Source organism: Cricetulus griseus, chromosome 3 (genome assembly GCF_003668045.3).
Source record: "Cricetulus griseus strain 17A/GY chromosome 3, alternate assembly CriGri-PICRH-1.0, whole genome shotgun sequence".
Classification (NCBI taxonomy): Eukaryota; Metazoa; Chordata; class Mammalia; order Rodentia; family Cricetidae; genus Cricetulus; species Cricetulus griseus.
The window spans coordinates 109,130,638-109,157,056 of NC_048596.1; the positions used below are offsets into that span (position 1 = coordinate 109,130,638).

Here is a 26,419-nt window from a genome sequence, read left to right on the forward strand (position 1 = left end):
AACTACAACAACAAAGTGTGCAAGTGAAATTAGAACTTTTCTATCTTCTCAAAGCTAAAAATCAAAGTGTATGCATTGCTGGGAGCCAGAGGAAGACATAGGTGTCCTGTCCTATCACTCTCTGCCTTATTTAGCCCTTTGAGACAAGGTCTCTCACTGAACCCAGAGCTGGCTGGCAGCCAGCAATAATAATCCTCCCCTCCCATGTCTGTCTTCCACAGCACTGGTTACATCAGGTCTGTGCTCATGCCTACCTCTTTATGTAGCTACTAAGGATTCAAACTCAAGTCTTCAAGCTCTGTAAGTGCTCTTTTTTTGGGGTGGGGAGCATCCAGATAGGGTTTCTCTGTGGCTTTGGAGGCTGTCCTGGAAGTAGCTCTTGTAGACCAGGCTGGTCTCGAACTCGGAGAGAGCCAAGTGCTCTTATTTTTTTGCTGGAAAAATATTAGAATTTTTGAAGGTGTACCTAGTTTCATTTTCCCTTTTATGACACATCCCACTTGAAATTACCATAAACTATTTATGAACATAAATAGCATTCAGCATTTTCTTCCTAATTTCTAAATTGTTACACAGCCATTTCTTTTTTACTTTTTTAAAATTATGTTATGTGTATGTGTTTTGCCTGAGCATTTGTCTGTGCACTATGTGCATTCTGTGAGTTCAGAAGAGGGGCTTTGGATACCTTGGAGTTGGGCTCTTATGTCCTGAACCATCTCTTCAGCTCCAGTGATCTCTTTTTAGCCGAAACATTCCCTCCTGGTGGGAAGCCTAAATTTAGGACAAAGCTTACATGGTCCAGGAAGTAATCAAAAGTTATAAGACTCCAGAAGTAAATAAAAACTTACAAGGCTCATGAAGCTTCTTAAAGAAGTCATAAGACCCCTACATAAGCAGTAAAAACTGCCAGGAAGGGAGTGACTCCTGTATGTCATTTTTCCGTTTCTCATACAAATCAGCCAAGCTTTCTCATCTCAAAAAGGAAGAGTTGTTCACATAATGAATCTGATGGGTTCACTATAAAGTTTTTGAAGTCTTTAAGTAAACTGGTATGTAATGGATGGTGTACTCCTTTGGGAGACGCAATGAGGTCTAAGAGGAAATACATATGCTATTAAGTGGTGCCCAAAAACTTGTGGTCCTTCTCTACTTCTTCATTTTAAAGATCAAGCTATGTAAAAAACTGAGGTGGGAGGAAGCTCTTCAGTCACTTGTGTGCCTCCACTCACCAAATCCATAAGGCTCACAAATCTGTTGTCACCTGTCTGTCTAGATGGTACCTGAGGGGACTGGTGAGATAGCTCATGGTTAAGATCACTGGGTATTCTTCCAGAGGAGCCACACTGTGTGGCTCACAACCATTAGCAACTCTAATTCCAGCGATCCAACACCCCCATGTGACCTCCTCATGTAGCAGGCACACATGTGGTGCACAGACATACATGGGAGTGAAACACTCATACACATTTTTTAAAAAAATCTAAAAATACAAGACTAAAGAAAAAGGTTTTGTGTGATACGTGCAAATACTTTAGTCAACTTACAATTTGATTACCTTTTCCTATATAAAAAATTTGCCTTTTGCCTAAGTCTCACTAACTCATGCGGTTGCTCACACTGCTTTACAGGTCATGTCAGTTTCCTAGGGCCTCAGTTTTCAACAGCTAAAAACATTTTGACTATAAATCGTGGTAATTTAGAACCATGTAATTTTTTGTTTTAATTTATTTTTGGAGATAGGGTCTATTATGCAGTCCTGGCTGATCTGGAATTTCTTGTGTAGATCAAGCTGTAGACTCACTGTAATCCACTCGCCTCTGTCACCCTAGTGCTGGGATCAAAGGCATGTGCCACCACACCTGGCCAAACCGTATAATCTTAAGATTGTTTTTCAGACAGGTTTTTAATAAATAGCCCTTGATTGTCTTGGAACTTGATATGTAAAGATTGAAGTGATCAGGTGATACTCCTGTTGTTGCCTCTTCGATGCTGGGATTACTGGCAGGCATCATGCATCGCGAGGTATTTTTACTTAAATCTAAATATGTAATTTAAAATATAGCTTTACTTAAGCCAACAGTGGCACCAACCGGTTGAATATAATCATTCATTGTAATAAATATTCATTCGGTAAAATATCTGCCCAGAATTTAGGTGTTTCCGGAGACACTGATTTGGTACCGTTTTGAAATCCTCCCCAGGGCGTTGGGAACCGGTGAAAGACTACCTGGTTTGCCAAACAAGAACCGAGGAGAGGAGGGGCCTGAGGGAGGCCGGTTCCCCCAACCCAGCGCGAGAATACGCCTCAGCGCATGCGCAACTCCGGGCGGGTCCCTTCCATCTGTCAGATGGGGGTGGCAGCAGAAAACTGCCTATAGATTTTGAATTTCTACCTTCAAGAAAGAGCCTAGATTGTGAGGAGTTCCGTGAACAGTATTAAAGTAGTGTTCTCCAAAGTCAGCACCAGGGACCCTTGGCATAGACGTACAAAACAAGAGGTGACTCCTCGTTACTTCCCCCTCCCTCTGGGACAGTGGTGGTCTGATCCAAGCCACAGACTTTCGCTCGTTTGCAGCGGGTCGGAGGATCGAAGGATTGAGCCAATTGCGGACGAAACGTCTTTGCAAGGAAGGGGGTGAGGGAGCAGCCCTTTGAGTTCCGCCTCTTCTCTAGGCGCTGGTGGGGAAGGGGGACGTAAGGAATCCTGCCCTCTGAGCCGCGGACCCGACGCCTCAGTGCAAAGTGCGGAGAGGACGGCGGGAAAAGCTCCCGTCGGGAGCAGGGGACGGGAAGCAGCCAGGAAGCCGTGCGGGAGGGCGCGCGCGCGCGCGCCCCTTTTTCAGCAGTGTGGCGGGGTCGCACGCACGCCCGCCTCGGCGGCTGGGCGCGATTTGCGACAGTGGGGGGAGCGGCGGAGGTGGCGGTGCCGGCAGCTTTGCGGCAGGCTCCGGCCGGGCTTGCTTGACGGCGGTGTGGCGGAGGCCCCGCCCGAGGCGGCAGGAACCTGGAGGGAGGCGGAGGAATATGTCCGAGAGGGAAGTGTCGACAGCGCCGGCGGGAACAGACATGCCTGCTGCCAAGAAGCAGAAGTTGAGCAGCGACGAGAACAGCAACCCGGACCTGTCGGGAGACGAGAACGTGAGTGCAGCCCTGGCTGTCCCGGGAGCGTGGAGTGGAAGTTTCGGGTTCTTTGGAAACTGTGCGCGCGGGGCGGGAGGCGGGGCGGGCGGGCGGCCGTGGGGGGAGGGAAAGGTGTCACCCCGCGCTCAGGAAAACGCGGGCATGCGGGGAAATCCAACTTGTCTGAGGGGTCCAAGCTAGGTCTGCGACTGGTAGCAAGCAGAAAGTTGGCGAAGGAGCGGATTAAGGGTCCCAAAGGTCCTCGAGGTCTGCTAAGATCATCCTTCCGTGGGAGGGGGGGTGTTGGTACCTTGCGGGGACTTGACGGTGATTGCGAATCTGAGATTGTTGCACTCGTTTAAAAGGCGTTCTCCGAGTAAGAGATTCTGTTTCCCAAGAAAAGTTGGTAGAAGGGGGCAGTCGATTAGGTCCTCCAAAGGGAGTTGAGGGACTGTGACACTCATAGAGCACTATGGAATCCAGATGGAAAGCATAGCTCTTTGGCTTGGGTTTGCGTGACTGGGGTTCCGTGAAAGTGGGGTGTGCCTTCGTGTCGGCTTTCCTGTGAGAGGAGCAGAACCTAGAAGATCGTGGAGGGGAACCACCTTTGAATAAGCAAGGGAGGGGTCAGTTCGAAAGTTTTTACTTAATGTAAAGGGATTGAAAGATTTCAGGCAACCGTGGTAAAGACTGAAGCCAGTGTGAAGATTAAGCGAAGTCGTAGTGCTTACAGAAATGCTGCCCCGTAAAAAGTACTATACAAGTGTTGTAAAAAAAAGTAGTGTACACGTGTTCTAATAATTAGTTACTTATGATTTCGTAGTGTAGAGTTACGGCTTTGCCCTTTTTCATATGCATAATTACCCAGAATTTAATGAAAATGCCAAATTTGTTTAGAAGGAGGACATTGTGGGGGGGGAGTTAAATGAAAGCTCATTTTCTTTTTGCAGACTCGTAAGGGAAATGTATTTTTTGATGCTTTCTAATGATTGAACTTTTGGTATGTGCTCCTTTGGGGTTCTCTCCGAATAAAACTTTTTTTTTTTTGAGTCAGAGCCTATGTGGCACCAAACTGCCCTCAAATCTGTTATCTTTTTACCATAACCCTGTCAGAACTTAGATAACCTCTCAGTACCTAGAATTCATTCCGGAACCACCAGGCCCTGCAGAATACTATAGATACATAAAGTATTGTAAGATTACAAACAAGATCAAGTATAAAACTTTAAAATATATTTAAAAAAATTTTAAGGATTGGAGGCATAAAGCTAATTTTTTGTGTTTTTTAGTTTTAGATTGTATTTATTTATTTATTTATTTATTATGTATACAACATTCTGCTTCTGCACAATAGAAGAGGGCACCAGATCTCATAATGGATGGTTGGGAGCCACCATATGGTTGCTGGGAATTGAACTCAGGACCTCTGGAAGAGCAGTCGGTGCTCTTAACCTCTGAGACATCTCTCCAGTCCCTTTTTTTTTTTTTTTTTTTGAGACAGGGTTTCTCTGTAGCTTTGGAGAATGCCCTGGAACTTGCTCTGCAGCCCAGGCTGGCCTCGAACTCAGAGATCCACCTGTCTCTGCCTCCTGAGTGCTGGGACTAAAGGCATGAGCCACTACCGCCTGGCTATAAAGCTCTTTTGCAAAGCATCTGCCAGATGTATTGGAGGCCCCAGGGTCTGTCCTCAGCAAAATGTGTACTTCCCCATGTTGTATTTTATTTTATATTTAATTCGTTTTTTGAGACAGGGTCTCACTTTGTACCTTTAGTTGGCCTGGAAGTCTGCTGTATCCAGGTTGGCCTTGAATGCTTGGGATCAAAGGGATGAGCTACCACAACTGGCTCCCCATTTCTTAGCACAGTAAATAGCAGGTTTCTGCTGGAACCATTGATAGAAGTGGTGGGCTGAGTTTTAAGATCTGCAGCAGTTGTACTAGAGGATGGAATCCTTAACCTAAAACCTTTAGCCCCAGCACTGGGGAGGTAGAGGCATGTGGATCTCTGTGAGTTTGAGGCTAGCCTGGTCTGCAGAGCAAGTTCCAGGACAGGCTCCAAAGCTACACAGAGAAACCCTGTCTTCAACAACAACCCTTCCCCCTCCCCCATGCTGGTTAAGGTTCTTCTGCCTTTACCTCCCAATTGCTGATACCTAGCTAAAATTGATTTCAATTTAGGAGCCCAATTTAAACTTGTAACATTTTAAATTTCTATAGAAACTAATTGTTAACATTTAATTTCAACTCAAGTATTTATTAAGCACCTACTTTGTGGGAGTACTTCATTTCTTGTTTATTTTTTTTTAATTTTTTTTCTGGTTTATGTTTTTATTAGTCTCACAGCTTCAAAGTCATGATGGCTATTCTCCTGCCTCAGCATTCCGAATACTGGGATCATAGGCATGAAACACTATGCTTAAACTTCATTTCTTTTTTCTGGTGTTGATAATATGTTCTAGAATAGTGTATTTTCTTAAAAGGCATTTCATTTTGGACCAATGTAAAGTTTTAAAACCTTAAGAACTAATGTTTTTAAGTGAAGTAGTGTTTTAAAATACCCTTTGACACTTCATTTTTAACTTTTTATAAATGGAACAATCTTTAGTAAGCTTTACCCTAGAAATAGATTGTATACAAATGCAGTGTAGACTTAGTGGACTTCAACCTCACAGCTGTTAGACACACTGACAAAAGGGTTCCTTTGGAGGATTTCTGGATTACTGCCCCAGGGTAATAGGTGGGGATCTTTGTATTCCAGAGAAGACTTAAGTATGGGTTCTGAACTGAAGATAAGTTAGAAGAATTTTCTGTATTTCCTGAAACCTTATCTATGTTTAAACAGATTACCGTGTACAGAGTTTAGATATGCGCATAGTAGTATTCAAACTGAATCAAATTGCATTTACACATAGTATGGACTAGGTGGGACTTCTTTAAAATTCTAAATCTGTTGTGTTATAAATAAATAGAATTTGCATGACAGATTTTGTTTTTCAAAACGGCATCTAAAATAGTAAGCATTAGCATCCCTGCCCCAAAAGGCCATGTGTCTACACTCATTCTTCCACTTTCGAGGTAGTCAATTAAATTTTGAAGGTAACCAGATTTATTGGATTTATTCTGTTATTTTATGTGCTAGTGAAGTATTGGATCCTAGTAACTGTACCAGCAAGAGGACAGTTTTACTCAACATTTCCTTGTCTGGTAGTGGCTTTTCCACAGAGCTGTGTAAGAGTGAATGATGAATTATATTAGTGTCACTGGTATAGGCCAGTGTCTTATTTAAAGCCCAAATTACTCTTTCATTATCTTTCTTAGTACCTTGTTTTTACTTTCACTGCAGTATAAAATATCCACAAGTGGTCTAATGCATAACTGGGTTTTACTTCTTAAAATCCCCAGCTGCAGGAGTATGTGTCCCATTTTTTGCATGCTTTTAAGTTAGTCATTATCTTTTTAGTAGTACAGTCAGTTACTTTTAAATACTGTGTGCATCTATATCTGTCTGATGAAGTTGTTCCTGATTTTACTGGTTGCAGGATGATGCTGTCAGTATCGAGAGTGGCACAAACACAGAACGCCCTGATACGCCTACAAATACACCGAATGCACCGGGAAGGAAAAGCTGGGGGAAGGGAAAATGGAAGTCAAAGAAATGCAAATATTCTTTCAAATGTGTGAACAGCCTCAAGGTTTGTACCTAAAGCACTAGGCTTCGAACTTCTAAGGGACATACAGAATACCCTAAGGTTTAAAATATTTTAAAATTACAGTATTTTAAAGGTTTGTTTAAACTGGATATTACAATCTATCATACATTTAGTCATTTGAGCTTTATTTATTGTGTGCTTCACTTTAAATGTGTAATACTGAGTTGTAGGCTGGTGTTACTACCTCCCCCCACCCCCCCTGTTATATAGTCCTAGCTATTCTGGAACTGGAACTCTCTGTAGACCAGGCTGGCCTTGAACTCAGAGATTAAAGATTTGGGCCACCACTGCCATGCAAGCCTGGATTTTTAAGAGATAAGAAAATGAAAGCTAGAAGACTTTAAAAGTGGGGGGAAAGTACTTTCACGGGAACTTGAAAGTCAGTGTTAAACACAAGGAGATTGCAACAAGGCTCTAAGTCTGAACTGCAACTTGGAAAACAAAAGTGAACAACCCTGTACTGTGCTTGTCTACTATGCAGTTTAAGTCCTGGTTTTAGTACAAGCACTAAAAATAAAACAAAAGAAACAAAAGTATCTTACAGATTGCTTTCCCTTTGTGTATCTGAAGGCATAGTTCATTCCCTCCCTGAGTCCTCACTGTTCAGTCTTGAGAGGATGACACTTTCCTATGATCCAAATCCAAGGTGGAGTTTTTTATGTTGTTTTCTTTTGAGACAAGCCTTCTGTGTAGCTCTGACTGTCCTGGAATTCTGTAGACCAGGCTGACCTCCAACTTAGAGATGCACCTGCCTCTACCTCCCGAGTGCTGGGAGGGATTAAAGGTGTATGTCACCACTGCCTGGTATGAATCTAAAGTTATTTAAAGATTTCACAAGATAATGTAAATGTGTTTGTATAGGACTAATAAGAGTAGTGGCTCGGATGGAGGGTGATATGTCCCACTTTCCAAGGGAAAAGTTAATTCTAATAAAATCCAAAGCCAGTTGTTTGTTATATGAGAGAAATAACCGTGTCCTCTGGGCTCAAGAGCTTAAAGTGTATCTACCAAAAGTTCTCAATTTATTATGATTCAGAAAGATGGTTGGATTTAAAAACAGGCAGAAACCAGGGTTCCCAGGATACCTATCTGTTTCCTAACTTATGGTGTGCATCTTTGTTAGGAAACATTCACATATTTTTAAGATGTGGACACTTGTGTAGTGTCTTCATTTTAATGTCATAAGTAGCATGTGCATGATATATGTCTTAGTTTTGTATTGCTGTGAAGAGACATCATGACACCTTGTTTTTAAAAAAAAGCATTTAATTGGGACTTGCTTACAGTTTCAGAGGTTTAGTCCATTATTGTTATGTCTGGATACATGGTGGCATGCAGGCAGACCTGGTGCTGGAGAGGTAGCTGAGAGTTCTGCATCTGGATTCACTGGGAGGAGCAAGAACACTGGGCCTGGCATGAGCTTTTGAAACCTCAGGGCCCACCCCCTCCAGTGTCTTACTGCCTCTAAAAAGCCAAACCCCTAATCCTTTCAAATAGTGCTATTCGCTAAGCATTCAAATATATGACCCTATAGGTTTATTCTTATTCAAACTACCACCGTATATAAGAAGTGGACTTAATTTGGGGAGGGGAAAGTAAAAGTTGGCTAATGTTTTTGAAAATATGTTAAAGTTTTCTTATTTCATGATTTTCTAGGAAGATCATAACCAGCCATTGTTTGGAGTTCAGTTTAACTGGCACAGTAAGGAAGGAGATCCTCTGGTGTTTGCAACTGTGGGAAGCAACAGAGTGAGTGTTAGGGGGGCAGGTTGGCAATTGTGATTATTTCGCATGTTACAATTAAAATATTGAAATGGAGTGATTTTAAAGTAAATTCTGAATAGCTGGCTTACCAGTATAATTCTTTTGTGTAAGAGTGAAGCTTTTGAGGAATGGTCAGGGTTAAGACTAATACGACTAGAAAATACATTTTTATTTACATTTGTTATGAAGCAGGCTTTGAATCGCAAGAAGAATTGACTTATATTTACCATTCAAATATGAAAGCTGTACTTTTATTTTTAAAGTTTCATTTTATGTGTGTCAGTAGGCTGCCTGCATGTTTATCTGTGCTCTGTGTGCATGCATTGCTAGGGGTAATCATTTCATGGTACTGAAGATGTTTTGTTACAAATTTAATTAAAGAAGAATAAACCGTAATTATTTTAAAGTTTTAACTTTACTCACTTTGGAAAAGTTCTGATTATATGGATGAAATGTATATTTAAATGTTTGGAAATAGAAACTACTATTGCCAGGCTAGTATCACATAGAAGGTGTGAGGATTTATAATGGTTTGGATAAGCTTACAGAGCTGCTGCAAGCAGTTTTTGTAATGTCACTAAGTTGTAATTTTGGCTAGAATGTTTTAAGAGTCAGAGAATGTTTCTTTCTCTGAAATGATATGCATATTTTTGTTTCTTTAGGTTACCTTATATGAGTGCCATTCACAAGGGGAAATCCGGTTATTGCAGTCCTATGTAGATGCTGATGTATCCTTCTCTCGCTGCTTTTGTATGGTTTAAAACATTGAGTTTGATAAGTACACTAAAACTTTTTTTTTTCCCGAGACGGGGTTTCCTCTGTGTAGCTCTGTAGACCGGGCTTGCCTCAAACTACAAATATACTGTCCTATCTTTCTTTAGCTAGGAATATTATCATTGTTACCCAAGGGGATCAATCCTAGTATCTCATGTACCTGATCTTGAATTTGTCATGAGGTGAATGTGATGGTGGGTACAAGACGAGTGGAGTTGGGACCATTAGAAATCCATGGTAGAAATTGTCAGCAGGGACCAGCTAAGCCTAGAATTTTACAATTTCAGTGTAGTGTTTTTTTTTTTGTTTTGTTTTTTTTAAGATTTATTTTATTATTGTATATAGAGTTTTTTGCTTGCATGTCTGCCTGCAGGCCAGAAGAGGGCACCAGATCTCATTACAGATGGTTGTGAGCCACCATGTGGGTGCTGGAAGTTGAACTCAGGACCTCTGGAAGAGCAGCCAGTGCTCTTAACTGCTGAGCCATCTCTCCAGCGCCCCCAGTGTAATTTAATACATAGCTGGCAGTCATTCTAAGTATCTGATCAAAAAAGCTGAGATGGAAAAAATAAGTGTGGGTAATTTAGGAAATTATTGAAGAGTGAGTTATGAAGAAAAGGAAGATCTTAATTTAAAAGCCCAAGGGTTTATTTATTTATTTATTTTTGTTTTTAAGGAGTTTTAAAAGGCTGAGTGATGAGATGTTTCTTCCAGATCCATTTGAAAAAATACAGAAAGTGAAGGCTGGGGGCAGCACTGAATCTGTAGATAACATGGAAACGAGTGAACAGTTGCCATGTTAGGATGGTGGGAAATGAACCATTTATAGGTTCATAGCACTATCAGGACAAAGGGTCAGCGAAGTAAAGCCTGCAGTCTCACTACCCAGCTTTGTAAATAATGTTTTACTGAAGAACAGTTATGCCTATGCTGAGCTGCTCTTCCTTGCTGCTTTGGCAGTACTCCAGTGGAGGGGAATAGTTCTACAGGCAGCTAAAGAGAAGTGTGCAAGGAGAGAGCTTATTTGGTAATGGATTTTAAACCTAAAAGTGCTGCCACTGTGAATATTATTTATTTTTGAGAATAGGGCCTTGCTGAGTAGCCCTAGCTGGATTTTAGTTTAAGAAAACCCTCCAGCTTCTGCCTCTTGACTCCTGGGACACCTGGGTATCACCGTGCAAATTTTGTATAAAGAAAAATGAATAATTAAAACTTTAGCTGTTGTTTAGAAGGTTCTGTTTATTGTAAATATTAACGTGTTTATTTTTCAAAATAAATTATATCTCTTAACTGGCATTTCTTAGGCAGATGAAAACTTTTATACTTGTGCATGGACCTATGATAGCAACACCAGCCACCCTCTACTTGCTGTTGCTGGGTCTAGAGGCATAATAAGGATAATTAATCCCATAACGATGCAGTGTATAAAGGTGGGTCTTTGGTCAAATTGTAGATTGGCTGTTTTTGAATACTCAGGCTACAACTTCATGGAATGACTTTAAAACTAATGTAGTCAATTTGATTTGATTTATGCCTTGCTTATTGTTTCTCCTTTACTGCATTTATTCACTTGGGTGTATGGAGCAGGTACATGAGTGTGTATACGTGGATGAGGTCAGAGGTGTCAGTTCCCATCTTCATCTGTGTGTGTCCTAAAGACCCAATTCGGCTTTCAGGGATGCCAGCCAGCACCTTTACATGCTAAGCCATCTTGCTAATCCGTTACTTTCTTTAGAGTAGTCCTTTGAAACTTCTGTGACAATTAGAGGATGTAAATTAAGGAATACATAGGAAAGTGTTAATACTTACCTTTTTTTTTCCTTCCCCCTCTGTGTATCTTTGTAGACCAGGCTGGCCTCAAACTCAAAGAGATCCACCCTCCCCTGCCTCGCTAGTGCTGGGATAAAAGGTGTGTGCCACCACTGCCCAGCTCCAATACCCACCATTTTTTAATTTCTCTCCTTCCCTTGCTTTGAGCACCTTAAAAAATTTATTTATTTTACATCCCAACTGAAGTTTCCCCTCCCTCCCTTCTTTCCTCCCAGCCTCCCTCCACCCACCTATCTACTCCTCCTCTAATTCTGTTCAGAAATGGTCAGGACTCCCATGAATAGCAACAAAACATGGCACATCAAGTTGCAGTAAGACCAAGGACCTCCCCTTGCGTTAAGGCTGGGCAAAGCTACTCATTGTGAGGAATAGGGACCCAAAATCCAGCCAAGGAGACAGCCTCTGCTCCCACTGTTAGGAGTGCCACAAGAAGACCAAGCTATACAATTCAAATACATTCAGAGGGCCTGCATCATTCCTATACAGGCTCCTGATTGTTGTTTCAGACTCTGAGCTCCTATCAGCCCAGGTTAGTTGATTCTGTGGGTTTTCTTGTGATTGCTTTGGACATTTTTAACTGAAAAATAACCACTTTTCCCAAGGGACCCAAATCAAGAATTGTGGGTTCCAGGGGACCCTGTAAGAGACAGAAAGGTAAAGCCAAGGAAGCTGATAAAAAGGCAGGCTTTAGATGTTGCTGTTTGTAACCTGGGGCTCACTTAAGCAATGCTGTTAGCTGAGTGGTGACAAATTGGTCCCATTTTCCTTTCTCTAAATTTGTTGGGCAATTTTAGTGTATAGCCAAAGGTGAGAAGAACTTTAAGTGGAAGTTTGTTTGGCAGCTTTGCTGGACACTGAACCTTGGGCCTTGAGTACACTAGGGTAGTGATCTACCACTGAGCTGTATCCCCAGCCTTTTTTCTCTTATGGTTTATGAAAGAGAATTGTTTTTTTTTGTTGTTGTTGTTTGTTTTGTTTTGTTTTGTTTTTGAGATATGAAAAAAAATGTTTTAAATTTATTGTAGCACTATGTTGGCCATGGAAATGCTATCAATGAGCTGAAATTCCACCCACGAGACCCAAATCTTCTCCTGTCAGTAAGTAAAGGTAAGCTTACAGAAACAAATGTTTCTTTAGTTCAGATTGTTTCGGAATAATTATTTTAAAGAGACAGGTTGTGTTCTAAGGGGAAATAATCAAAATTAAAAGAAAAAAGGTTTTAATAGGGAAAAAATAGCCTATATTAGTATCTCATGAACCAAGACCAGAGAACAAACCTCACTTTATACAGAGATAGTTCAAGAACTTTACTCCCCCCCCCCAAAAAAAAAAAGAAAAAAATCACATTGCTTTTTCACTTTGAATGACGTATCACCATGTTAGGATTTTCAAAAGGTGAGTTGTTTGATTTGGTTTTGGGAGACAGGGCTTCTCTGTGTAGCTTTGTAGATCAGGCTCGAACTTAGTCTGTCCCTGCCTCCTGGAGTGCTGGGATTAAAGGCTGTGGTATCACTACTGTTCACTCTCTCTCTCTCTCTCTCTCTCTCTCTCTCTCTCTCTCTCTCTCTCTTCTCTCTCTCTCTCCTCTCCCTCTCTCTCCCCCTCTCCCTCCCCCTCTCCCTCTCCTCCCTCTTTCCCTCTCCCCCTAGATAGATAGATTCTAGATGATAGCCCAGGTTGGCCTTGAACTCAAGGCAGTCCTCTTGCTTCACATCCCCTCTATCCCCAAGTACTGAGATTATAGGTGTAAGGGGAGGGGGATGTTTGCCTTTTTATTTCAGGCTGGAGCTTGAACCCCAAACCCTGGGTATGCTAGGTATGGATGCCCTGAGTAATATCCTCAGTTTGTCTGTTTTTGAGACCGTCTTAAATTACTTAACATCACCATTTCTCTTTAATTTTACATATGGTATATTTTAAGTTGTTATGTATCATGGATAATAGTCCTTATTGTGCATACACATTTTCATAACTTTTCACATATTAAGGGCTTACTAAAAGTTTGCAATAATAAGTGATAAAAAGTTTATCTTTCTGCTTTTAGATCATGCTTTACGACTATGGAATATCCAGACAGACACGCTTGTGGCAATATTTGGAGGTGTGGAAGGACACAGAGATGAAGTTCTGAGTGCTGTAAGTTGAAGCTGGGAGGAATGACCTTGGGTTTATATAGTGTAGATGAATGTTTGTGTCTGCTTCATGCAGCCTGCCAGGCAGTCATTTTGTCTTTTTGACATAGAGACTTTGGCACTGAACATAAAAGAATAGAACAAGTTAAACTACTGTCAGTTTCAGTTGTATAAAGTTCATTTTTTTACACAAGCATCAGGATCATTGTAGAAGAATATCACAAAGTCATTCCTTTTTGTGGGTTTGTTGTTGGTTTTGGAGATAGGATTTTACATGTAACTCGGGCTGGTGTTCAAAGCTCCATCCTTCTGTCTCAGCCTCCTGGGTGTCGGGATTACAGACATGCTCCATAAGATCCAACTTTTTTCCCATTTAAAGTCACCAAGTTAATTTTTCCTTGTTCCTGTTACTAAAGAATAATAACTATCCATAAGAGATTTTTTTGTTTGAACTTGGAATAAGTGTTCCACTTTTAGGAAGTCTTCTGGTGTGCTTACCCATATATCTCAGAATGCCTCTTTTCTGGGTGTGCAAGACCAATGGTTGTTTTTTTGTTTTTTTTTTTTTTTAAGTATTGCTTTGTGTTTTTTGCAAGCAAGGTTTCACTATAGCACCAACTGCCCCAGAACTTTCTGTGTAGATCAGATTGACATCTGACTTCCTAAGTGATGAGAGTAAAAGCTGTGCCACAGTGTGTGTGTATGTGTGTATATGTGTTTGTGAGTAGGTGTGTCTTAGGGTTTCTATTGCTGCACTGAAAACAGCATGACCAAAAAGCAAGTTGATGAGGAAAGGTTTGTTTGGCTTATACTTCCATATCACTGTTCATCACTGAAGAAAGTCAGTACAGTTCTCAAGCAGGAGCTGATTTAGGGGCCATGGAGGGGTGCTGCCTACTGGCTTGCTTTCCCCAACTTGCTCAGCCTGCTTTCTTATAGAACCCAGAACCACTAGCCTAGGAATAGGGCCACCCAAAATGGGCTGCCTCACCCCCCCACTCCACCTCCATCAATAACTAATTAAGAAAATGCCCTACAGCTTGATTTTTTTTTATTTTACTTATTTATTTTATTTTTTTGGTTTTTCAAGACAGAGTTTCTCTGCGACTTTGAAGGCTGTTCTGGAACTAGCTCTTGTAGACTAGGACAGAGATCCACCTGCCTCTACCTCCCGAGGGCTGGGATTAAAGGTGTGCGCCACCAATGCCCACCCTTACAGCTTGATTTTTATGGAGGCATTTTCTCAGTTAAGGTTCCTTCCTTTCAGATAACTACTTTCTGTGTCAGGTTGATAGAAGACCAGCTGCTACAAAGTGGATGTATAAAGCCGCAATGCTTCCCTATGTAAAGATCATAAGACAAGGAGTTGAAGTCTCTTCTCTATTTCTGCCCTGTGGTTCCAGGGACCAAACTGATATTTAGGCTTGGTAACAGGTCTCTGTAGCAGCTGAGACATCTCACTGTCCTGATTTTTTAAAGACAAGCATGTACTATCTTTATACTAATACATTGTAATTAGTGATCTGTCAGCTTTAGTAAGTGTTCAAGTTTTTAATATTATTATAGCTTTGCATGTTAACTCACTTGAGTTTTTTTTTTTTTTAAACTTTGTTTCTCTTTGTTTTTATTTTGGTTTTTTTGTTTTGTTTTGGTTTGGTTTTTCGAGACAGGGTTTCTCTGTGTAGCTTTGGAGCGTATCCTGGCACTCACTCTGGAGACCAGGCTGGCCTCGAACTCACAGAGATCCACCTGCCTCTGCCTCCCGAGTGCTGGGACTAAAGATGTGCACCACCAACGCCCAGCTGTTTTTTTCTAATTTAACTACTTAATGATGAATCACTTTGGGCTGGAGAGATGCCTCAGAGGTTGAGAGTACTGGCTGCTCTTCTAGAAGTCATGAGTTCAGTTCCTTGCAACCGTATGGTGGCTCGCAACCATCATAATGAGATCTGATGCCCTCCTCTGGCATGTAGGCATACATGCAGACAGACTGCTGTGTATATAAATAAATAGATAAATATTTTTTTAAAAAATCACTTTGAACCAAATATGCCAGTGTCAAAATACTGAGTCAGGTCAAGCTTATCTACCTTGAGGGAATCATGACTCCTTAATGCTCCCTTGCCAACGAGGATTTTTCTAGAAGTTGTAGTGTCATTCTACGTCAGGCTCTATGTGGGAGTCAAGTCAAAGGAACTGTCCTTTATGAAAAAGTCTGACTTAGAGGGGCCAGACCATCTGTGCCTCTGGTTCTAAGGCATTTGATATCCTCTTCTGTCTTCCACAGGCACTACACACATGCAGTGTAGTGCAGACATATGAAAAATACCAATTAACATAAAAATAAATGAGTCTTTAAGAATCAAGAGTCTTTTTTAAAAGGAATTCTAACAAAGAGCCATAGACTCTAAGGGTATCTTATTGTTAGTGTGGTTATTAGAGAATTAGAGAGAATCGGTGACACGTAGATTTGTGAGGCTAATGTTATGGTACAATAGTTTTCAAGTTTGAGTTACTACAGAATATTTAGGTTGTTATAGAAATATTTTCTATGGATAGAACTCTTTACTGTTATTCTTTTCCTCTTTCTCTCTCTTTTATTCTTTTTTAAAAAATATTTATTTATTTATTTATTTATTTATTTATTTATTTATTTGAGTCAGGCTCTTTCCATAGCCCTGGCTGTCCTGGAACTCACTTTGTAAACCAGTCTGGCCTCGAACTCAGAGTCCACCTGTTTCTGCCTCCCAAATGCTGGGATTAAAAGCATTCGCTACCACTTTGTTGGGGGAGAGGGGTTGAATATGAGCAAAATATACTATAAAACAACTCCTGGAGCATTCCCTCCCTTCCTTCCTCCCTCCCTCCCTCCCCTCCCTCCCTCCCTCCCTCCCTCCCTCCCTCCCTGTTTTCTTCCCACCCAGCTCAGGTTGTGCTAGCTGGTTACTCATGGATTTGGGGTATGCCTTGAAGTGTGGTAAATATACCAGATACCACACCACTGAAGAAATGACTCCCTCTCTCAAAAGCAGTCCTTAGCTAGGGTGGGACTTAATGTCTACTTCTACTTCTCCATGCTGGGATTTAGTAAATGTAATTTGAAATAGTATAAGAAAGAAAAAGTTTAATTTTAACTGTTGAAGGACCCTTACAGTTTTAAAAATAACTGCCACTTTAGTTTCTTAATTACAGTCAGACAAGAAAAGTAGTTTTAACTGTTCAGCTTTTTAGTGTCAGGATGATTATTTTCAGCATTTGCTTTACCTTTAAAATCAAGGAAGTTACTTAAACATAGTTGAATAGATGAACATAAATTCATGTAACATTTTTAGCCTTCCGTTTTGCTCTCTAGTGGTGCGATGTACTGAGGTGAAGCCTGAAATGTAGCTACTATTGTGATCTGAAATCAGCGCTCCCTGTATCATGTACCAGGTAAAAATTGGACAAATAGCATCTGAGACTGTAATTTACTTATTTGTACTGTTCTGTTTTATTCCTAGGATTATGATCTTTTGGGTGAAAAAATAATGTCCTGTGGTATGGATCACTCTCTTAAACTTTGGAGAATCAACTCAAAGAGAATGATGAATGCAATTAAGGAATCTTATGATTACAACCCAAATAAAACTAACAGGTGACAGTTCTGATGCTTTGTTTTTAAGTAGATGTGTTTCCCTTTCCCCCAAGTTTTGAGAAATAATCTCCTCTGCTGCTTTAGAAGCCCTTCTTGAATATAATCTCCAGGTATTGTGTACCTGCCATCAGATTCACTTCTTTCAAAAGGAATCCCTTATTTAAATTTTTTCCATCTTATTTCAATTGTTTTTGTCTAATAATGGTACACTTCACTTATTTAGATTTATGTATGCAAGTTCTTGACTCATTAAATTGGAAGTATAAAAAGTTTTAAATCACCTGAACCTATTGTGGACTAGAGAAGAGAAAAGATGTAATAGTAATTACTAATTCAATATAGTAAACTATGGTTTCAAATTGATTTTCTAGTTTATGATAATATAATACTTTCCTGCTGGGTATGGCAGTAAACACCTTTAATCCCAGCACTGAGGGGGCAGAGGCAAGGATATTTCTGTCGATTGGAATATTGGAAGTCAGCCTAGCCTACAGAGCAAGTTTCAGACCAGTTAGGGCTGCATACATAGTGAGACCCAACTGATTGATTGATAGATTGATAGGTAGACAGACAGACAGACACTGACATTTTCCTGTAAATGATGCTTTCTTCATTAAATAGAGGAAATTCTAATTGTGGAGTCTTGTTCCATAATACCATGGGGTGGAGAGTCCATATTTTTTGAAATGTTTCAATTGCTTCTCTTGAAGTGCTTCAGGTCTTGGTGTAACTGCCTTTTTAGTACTTACTGGGTTGTCAGTAATACTCTTAACTATAAACTCATTCACATGTGTTAATCTTTTATAAGCATCAGATGTTTAAATATGCTATTTTAGCAAAGAGTTTTAAAGTCTGATTATTAATAAGTTAATTTTGCAAGCTTTAGTAAGCACTGGAGTGTACCTACCATACCTCATTGGCTTTTAAGAATTAGTACAGCTTTTAGGTTTCTACCTTTCAGTGTCAGGTACAATGTTAAATTTATGTTTTGAAATGATTGTTAAGATTTCTGGAATAAACATAAATATAAAGACCAGTTTCCCTGGTCTTTTTTGAAAGGCTTTAACTAGTAATATAATATGCATTTGACTAAAAAGCAACTGAAATTGGAACAGTTAAGAATTCATGTCAAGATGGTTTGGTGGGATGGGCAAGTGCATTTGCTGTAAAAGCAGAAAGGCCTGAGTTCAAATCTCAGCACCCCTGCCTTGGCTCTGACTTCCTGTAATCCCAGGGTTCGGGAATGGAGCTGGGTGCTACACAGCCCAGGAACCCACTGGCTTCTGGTTCAGTGAAAGACCTTGTTTCAAAAATAAGGCTGAGAACGATATAGGAAGACACCCAGAGGCTCCCCTCTGTCCCCCACGTGCACATTTCATGGGTACATGTGTACACACACATTTTTGTCTAGTCATTAAAAGCATTTTATCATTTTAACAGATCCTAGACTTTGAAGTGGAAGGAGTTTGAGATAATGAGCTTCATCTGCTTTTTTATATATGAGGGAAAGGGAAAAGGAGGACATGATTGCCTCTGGCAATTAATTGCTGGAAATCACAGTTCTATAATTAATATAAAATGATGAATCATGGCCAGTCGGTGGTGGCTCGTTCCTTTAATTCCCATACTCGGGATGCAGAGGCAGGGGGATCTCTGAGTTCCGGGACAGCCAGGGCTACACAGAGAACCCTTGTCTCCAAAAAAAAAAAAAAAAGTACATCACAGAGGTGGGGTATGGATCTGGTTGAACACTTACTCAGCAAAGGTGATTTTGTGAGTTGTGCCCCCCCCCCCAAAGTGAAAGAAATAAAAGCAAACAAACACCATAGAACTGTTTAGAAATGTTAGGTGTGCTTTTAATTTACCACCTCCTGAGTATCTTGTTTATTGTTTTTTCACAAATATATTTTAGCAAAAACGAAGGTCAGAGGACAACTATGGAGTTACTTCTCATTTTCCCCTTTTATGTAGGTTCCAAACATTGAACTCAGGTCAGGTTTGTGTGGCAAGTGCTTTTACCATCTCACCTGCTCCAAATTTAAAATCCTAAGTTTAAAAAGAAAAGTAAAGCGTTATATCAGAAAGCTGATAATGAAAGAAAATAAAAATGAAAAATGGATACTTTATCTCTAAAAAACAGGTTAACAGATAAATTTAGGAACATAGAGAAATTATTAGTCATGTCTTGTGGAGTTTTAAAAATTAAACTAGAAAACAAAGCTCAGTAGGCGGAATGCTTGCCTGATTTGTGGGAAGTCCTAGATTTGATCCTGAGCAATACACAGTATGTAAATCCCAAACTGAAAAATCAGTGTTTAATACTACTACACTTTTTTCTTTTAACTTTTACATTTCCATTCTTCCTTCAGGCCATTTATTTCCCAGAAAATCCACTTTCCTGACTTTTCTACCAGAGACATACATAGGAATTATGTTGATTGTGTGCGATGGTTAGGCGATTTGATACTTTCCAAGGTATGGAAAACTAGAGTTAAGTGTACTTGCATTGTGTGTATATGTGTGTATTGTGTGTGTGTGTGAGAGAGAGAGAGAGAGATCATGCTTTGCAGGAAACAGTTATTTACAGAATTTATTAAAATCAATAGCAGAAAACTTACAGAATTTTATATTTTGGTAGATTTCCAAACTTATTTAAGGAAATAAGTTTACTAGATTGTTGTTCTTTATACTCTAATATGAAGAGATGTGAGCTTGAAAGGTGCGACTGTCTCTGGGTATCAGTGATATTGAAAATAATAACTAAAGCCAAAAGGAATGTTTTTGTGTTTATCTCAGTAAATCCTTATTCGTAAGAACAGGTGGCTGGAGTTCATTGGCTTACAGGCTGCAGTTTGCTCACCCTATTCTACCTTGTTGGTAGATACAGATACATGCCCTCTGTATCCATGGATTCCACATCTTTTAATTCAATAGGATCAATGATCAATAGGAGTTTTTGAGCAAAAGGATTGCATCTGTGCTGAACATGTACAAAGAGTTTTTCTTGTTATTCACTAAATACAGTACAAGTAAAATACACACATTGCATTGTACTGGGTTTCATAAATGTAGTCATGATTGGAAGTATGTGTGAGTATGTGTACATATGATACCGTTTCAGTAAGGTACTAGAGCCTATAGACTTTGGTGTTTGGGGACAGTTCTTCCAGAGAATTCAGGAGTGACTATGTCTTGCTTTATTTAGTTGTTTTTTCCAGTTGGTCATTTAGAGGGGTGATTCATGTTCTGTGAACATGAATTGGAGAGATTCCTGCCTGGCTTCTTGAGATGAATGTTAGGCATTTCACAACTCCTTAGGCAGAACCTAGTTTGATTTATTTATTTTTCACTTCATTTCCTTTTGGGTTTACATTTCCTTTTGTTAGTTTCCTGTTTCCCCCCTTAAACTCTTTATCTTGTAGTAGACTGCAGGGAGTTTTAAAGGTAGTTCAGAGAGGTTCAGTATGACCATTACCTACTTTATCTCAGTAGTTATTTTTTATATGTATGAGTGTTTTGCTTCCATGTATGTCTGTGTACCTTGTGTGTGTGTGTTTCCCTCAGAGGCCAGAAGAGAACATTGGATCACCTGGAGCTGTGCTCTTGAAAACCTAGAAACATCTATGTGCTGTGTGTTTAGTTGCTTATCATTTTGTCGTTTCAAAAATGCTATGATTGTTTTTTACTCAATTGGATTCAGTGGAGATCCATCCAAGTTACTACTTGTAAAGTAATTCTTATTTTCCATTGCTAAGTCATTCCATGGTACCACTGTTAATTAATCCCAATAATTAATTTTATGTATTCATTTATTATTTATTTATTTATTTTTCATTTATTTATTTGAGATAGAGTCTAGCCTGGAATTTGCTATGTAGACCAGGATGGCCTCAAACTCTGCTTCTGCCTTACAAGTGCTGGGATTAAAGGTGTGTACCACTATGCCTAAGCTTCATCACAGTTAATTTAACACCATATTATTGGCTGTGTTTGTTGTTTGTAGTTTTGAAGCTATAGTATACCTGATGAACAGTTCTGTACAGGATTTTGTCTCTTTTTGTTTCTCTGGGATAAATGTTTGGGAGAGCAATTGTTGGGTAATCGTTAAGCTTTTAAGAAACTATTAAACTATTTTTCAGAGTGCCATTTTATACTCTCACTAGTAAGGTGTGCAGTGTTTCTGTGTTATTGCCATCATCTAGTATTACCATTATTTTTATTTAGTTTCAGGAGATGTATAGTGAAACCTCATCATGATCTTGATTTGCATTCTCAGCTATTGGACATCTACATTTGCTTATTTACCTTCTGTACTGTATTAGTCAGGGTTCTCTAGAAGAACAACTTATAGAATGAATACACACGCACGCACGCATGCACGCACGCACACATTCGGTAGAATGGCTTTTGGCTGTGGTCCAGCTAATCCATCAATGTCTGCGTATGAGTGGAAGATCCAACAATCCTCTAGGTGTTAAGTCCACAAGGCTGGCCTTAAGTATACACCAGAATCCCAAAGAGGTAGGCTCTAATGCCAGTGAAGGAGTAACTTGATATTGAGAGCGAAAGCAAGCAGATCAAAAGAGGGCTTCCTTCTTCTTGTCCCCTATGTGGGCTTCATGTAGAAAGTGTGTCCTGGATTAAAGGGGGCTCTTCACAGCTCAACAAATCTGGATTAAAATGTGTCTTTCCATCTCAAAGATTCAGATTAGAGGTCTCCACTTCAAAAGATTTAAGGAAAAAATCCCTTACAGGTGTGCCCAGAGGTAGTCAGGATAACAATTAAGAATAGCCATCACACCATTCATATCCTGTTTGGAGATAGCTCTTTGAATCTTTGGCTGATTTTATAATTGGATTAGTTTTCGTTTTATTTTTATTGTTGAACTCTGTGTGTTTATATATTCTAAATATGCATCTTATATGAGAAATATTGTTTGTAAATATTTTCAGCCAGTATCTTTTCATCTCTTTCGTAGGGCCTTAGGGTAAGAAAACACTTAGTTGTTTTTTGTTGTTTTTAAATTAGGTGTGCATGTGGAACTTTGTTTGTTTTGGTTTTTCGAGACAGGGTTTCTCTGTGGCTTTGGAGGCTGTCCTGAAACTAGCTGGTCTCCAACTCACAGAGATCCACCTGCCTCTGCCTCCAAGTGTGCACCACTAACGCTCGGCTATGCATGTGGAACTTAAGGTAGCTTTTAGGAATCAGTTTTCACCTTACACCATGTGGATCTCAGGGATCAAACTTAGGTCATTAGACTTAGTGTCAAGTGCCTTTATCCATGGAGCCATCTTGCTGGTTTAAGAAAATGTGTAGTTTTCTAAAGTATAATTTGATTTTTTTGAGGAAAATCTTCATATGAAGATTTTATAAGGATTTTCTTGTCTTTTTGAGACAGTGTTTCTCTATAACACTTTCTAGACCAGGCTGACTTCAAACTCACAGAGATCCACCCGCCTCTGTCTCTAGTGCTACGCCTAAAGGCATGCGTCATATATATTTAAGGCATATACCTGGCTTCTTTTGTGTTTTGTGTGGAATTGTATTTGTTAATATTTTGTTGAGATACTGGAATGAAGTTTCCTTTTTGATATTTTTGTCTACCTCTTATTTCAATAGTACTGGCTTTATGAAAGAAATTATCAAGTGTTTATCTTCCATTTCTGGAATAGATGAAATAGAATTTATTTAATATTCTTTAAATGGTTGGTAGGAATTTCCTGTTGAAGTTCTAGATTAAAATATGAATTCAGTTTCCTTAATAAACAGCTGTTGAGATTAACTGCTTCATGTTGAGTGAGTTGTAGTATGTTGTTGGAGGACTTGGTTTTTCTGAGGTAAGATATATGAACAGAATTTCTTGCAGTGTTCCCATTGGGCATTATTTTGCTATCAACAGAGTCTCTAGTGATAACTCATTTTTCATTTTCTCTTTTGGGTACTGATGATTAAATAGGGTTCTACCACTAAGCTACATCCACCGTTTACATTCTCATTTGTTTTTTTGTTTTGTTTTTGTTTATTTATTTGTGAGACAGGGTCTCTCTGCATAGCCCTGGCTGTCCTGGAACTCACTACGGAGACCAGACTGGCCTTGGCCTTCTACTGCTTCAGCTTCCCGAGGCCTAGGATTAAAGGAATTTGCTGTGTAGCCTAGGGTGTCCTCAAACTCAGCAATCCTCTTGGCTTAGTCTCCTGAGTGCTCATTTTTGTAATCTTTTCCCAACCTTTTGCTTTGACTTTGGTATTGAGTAGTAACTAAGGCTAAATCTAAGCAAGTGCTTTGCCACTGAGCTATATCCTCAGCCCTTTATTTGGACCTTATCTTTTTAAATTCTTTCTGCCAATTTATATTGTTAGCCACCAAAAAAATCTGAATGATTAGTCCACTGTTTCCTGTTTTTTATTCTGTATGTTTCTTGAGTTTGCCCCTGTATTTCCCATAGGTTATTTGAAACTTTTGTTTCATTTTGCTCAGAGCTGGTTTCTTCTTCCTCCTCTTCCTTTTCATCTTCTCTCCTCTTCTTCTAATTCTTCTTGTTTGTTTGTTGAGACAGGGTATCTCACCATGAACCCAAGCCGGCCTTAAACATGCTATGTAGCCCCAGGTTAATCCTCCCCTCCCCCCCCCCAAAAAAAAGGCCAGGCAGTGGTGGCTCACATCTTTAATCCCAGCACTCCGGAGGCAGAGGCAAGCGGATCTCTGTGTTTGAGTCCAGCCTGATCTACAAGAGCTAGTTCCAGGACAGCCTCCAAAGACACAGAGAAACCCTGTCTCAAAACGCTGCCCCCACCCCCAAAACAAAGACACCTCAAAGACCACCCCCACAGTGATATACTTCCTCCAACAAAGGCCACACCTCCTAATCACTCTCTTTGGGGACCATTTTCTTTCAAACCACAGTTTTTATTCTTTAGCATTTCTAAGTCATTGCTTTCTCAGTATCTAGTCTAGGGTAGCAAAAGAAGCCCAAGGGAACTCTGCTGAGTCTTTAGAGAAAACTCCAAATATACAATTAGGACAGCATTGGGCCAGTGATGTCAGATACTGTGCAGTTAGTAACTTGTGAAGGAGATGTCATTTAGCTTGAGAATTTCCAAATTTGAAGGAAGTAGAGAAGAAAAACTGCTCTTCACATTGTAATCTTTCTGCTGCCATCTGACTGAAAAACTCTAGAGGGCAGAGTCTTTAATCTAGGTAGTGTAATGGTTGCGCAGCTTGTTGAAGAGGTTGTTGATATTTAGCAGCATCTCTGGCTTTTATCAACTAGAGGCCAGACACATTGCCAAAAATTTGCTCGTGTGGACCACTGACTGGGACAATGATCGGAATAATGGTCACAGGGACATTGTTTTAAGTAGAAGTGTCAAAAGATGCACTGTTATAGGAATGTGTAATTTCATATTCCCACATCAGTGTCTTGAGCTACTTTATAACCTGTGATTACTTTCTTTCAATGAAGTAATCAATTTCCTACGATGTCTTCTAAGCATCTACCATGTGGTACCCACGCTGTGGATGAAGCCTCAGTAGATAACAAGGTACAGGGAGCTGCTCCTGGATACATGTGGATTGGGCAACTAGTGGCCAGATTTGAAAAGCCTTCTATTGCAATACTAAATTTTTCTGATTTCCTATAGTACTCCTCAAGATTCTGGGTACTAGCCTATCTGGAGCTGAATTTAATTTGTCCTGGAAAGTGAACTATTTCAAATAGCACAGTTCTTTTGTATTGTTTAATTCTTTTCCTAGTCAGGTTACTTGTCTTGGTGGTAAACAATCAGTTTATATAGTCCTGGAAAGCAGGTTCTTTGAGCTATCTTAAAATGGTAAACAGTTTTATTTTTATCTTTGTAATTCAGTTCTAATACATGTCTCTTATTTTTCTCTTTTAGTCTTGTGAAAATGCCATTGTATGCTGGAAACCTGGCAAAATGGAGGATGATATAGATAAAATTAAACCTAGTGAGTCTAATGTGACTATTCTTGGGCGATTTGATTACAGCCAGTGTGACATTTGGTACATGAGGTTTTCTATGGATTTCTGGCAAAAGGTAGCACATACTTTTACATTTGGAATTGTCTTCTGAAACACCGTATAGTTCTACCCTTTCCTTTTCTGTCCATGCTCCTTGTCCTCACACTTTGGTTGTGTTGATCCTGTGTTGATTACTTTAGTTGCCTTCCTGGGTGCTCACATTATCTGAAGTGTTATAGAAGAAATGGGCAGTTAGGTATTGGTAATGTTACATTCCTAATGCCTGTTCCTAAGATACAATATCTTACTGTGTTTATCATCTTACTTAGCTTTTTTCTAGAAAGATTATTATCTAAAGTGTTAAGATTCTGCTGCAATGATTTTTGTCAGACAACTAACTGAGAAGCTTTGGAAAGCTTTAAGAAAGCTCCCACTCTAAGGTAGAAAAAAGTACTGTAATGCTGTCCATGAAGTGTTGCAGAGTCTTATATTCTCAAAATGCCAAGGAAATAGTAATTGCTCTTATTCTACAAATCAGTAACATAAGATGCAAAAATTAGCCAAGAGGACCACCATCAAGGCTGGAGCTCAGGCTTCTCTAAGCAAGGATTACTTGAATGCCTTAGAGCTTGATGCTGTGTTAATTTTATGTTTTCAACTATGTTTACACAGATGCTTGCATTGGGCAATCAGGTTGGCAAACTTTATGTTTGGGATTTAGAAGTAGAAGATCCTCATAAAGCCAAGTAAGTATAGAATTTTCCAAAAACGTTCTAAATTGTAGCCTTTTTGTGTCATCCTAAATTTTTGTGTTGTTGGGGATCAAATTCAGGGCGTTACACAAGCTAAGTGAGTGCATTACCACGGAACCTGATGATTATAACCTCTACAAGTTTCAGAGGTTATTTTTTAATATTTCAATTACCTGGTATTTATACTGTGGTGACAAGATAAATATACCAAAATTGACTTGAGAATGAATTTGAGATTTGAAAATGAATTCTTAATGAAGATAGCTTTAAACTGCTCGTTTTCTCATTCACTCTTTAAGGTAAACACTGTAATGTGTGCTATTTCACCTCTTGTCATGTTTTTTTCTTAGATGTACAACACTGACTCATCATAAATGTGGTGCTGCTATTCGACAAACCAGCTTTAGCAGGGATAGCAGCATCCTCATAGCTGTCTGTGATGATGCCAGCATTTGGCGTTGGGATCGACTTCGATAAACTATTTTTTCCTAGAAAATTAGAATATGTTTGTTGTCTTTGTAAAATAGAATTAATGTATCTTGCTAGTAAGGGCACATAGAGCATTTAGACTTGTTTTTCAGCATTCAATCAGGCTGAGCTGAATGTAGTGATGTTTACATTGTTTACATTCTTTGTACTGTCTTCCTGCTCAGACTTTACGGCTTTTAATAAAAATTTATTTTTGTAAAGCTGTGTTATTTTTATTGTGATGAAACAAGTTGGA

At 39.6% G+C, this 26,419-nt stretch overlaps 1 protein-coding gene across 2 annotated transcripts; it reads left to right on the forward strand.

The window, feature by feature from the left end:
• The first annotated feature begins 2,733 nt into the window (after positions 1-2,733).
• Eed (embryonic ectoderm development) lies at positions 2,734-26,384 on the forward strand. Of its 2 annotated transcripts, none has more exons than XM_027407609.2 (12): positions 2,734-3,138; positions 6,659-6,811; positions 8,486-8,578; positions 9,256-9,321; positions 10,672-10,797; positions 12,223-12,304; positions 13,242-13,333; positions 16,830-16,963; positions 19,333-19,438; positions 24,861-25,019; positions 25,616-25,689; positions 26,046-26,384. In XM_027407609.2, the coding sequence occupies exons 1-12, from the start codon at positions 3,025-3,027 to the stop codon at positions 26,170-26,172; spliced, it is 1,326 nt and encodes a 441-aa protein (XP_027263410.1). In that variant the 5' UTR covers positions 2,734-3,024; the 3' UTR covers positions 26,173-26,384. The 2 variants fall into 2 exon arrangements, with proteins under 2 accessions (XP_027263410.1, XP_027263409.1); XM_027407608.2 differs by having other exon boundaries at positions 2,900-3,138; positions 24,861-24,930.
• Positions 26,385-26,419: the final 35 nt, after the last annotated feature.

Excerpts from the sequence above, each read along its gene's own strand:
- Eed (XM_027407609.2), top strand. The coding sequence starts at position 3,025 with ATGTCCGAGAGGGAAGTGTCGACAGCGCCGGCGGGAACAGACATGCCT. Across the intron at positions 10,798-12,222 it reads TAACGATGCAGTGTATAAAG|CACTATGTTGGCCATGGAAA; the intron begins GTGGGTCTTTGG and ends AATTTATTGTAG. Across the intron at positions 25,020-25,615 it reads CTATGGATTTCTGGCAAAAG|ATGCTTGCATTGGGCAATCA; the intron begins GTAGCACATACT and ends ATGTTTACACAG.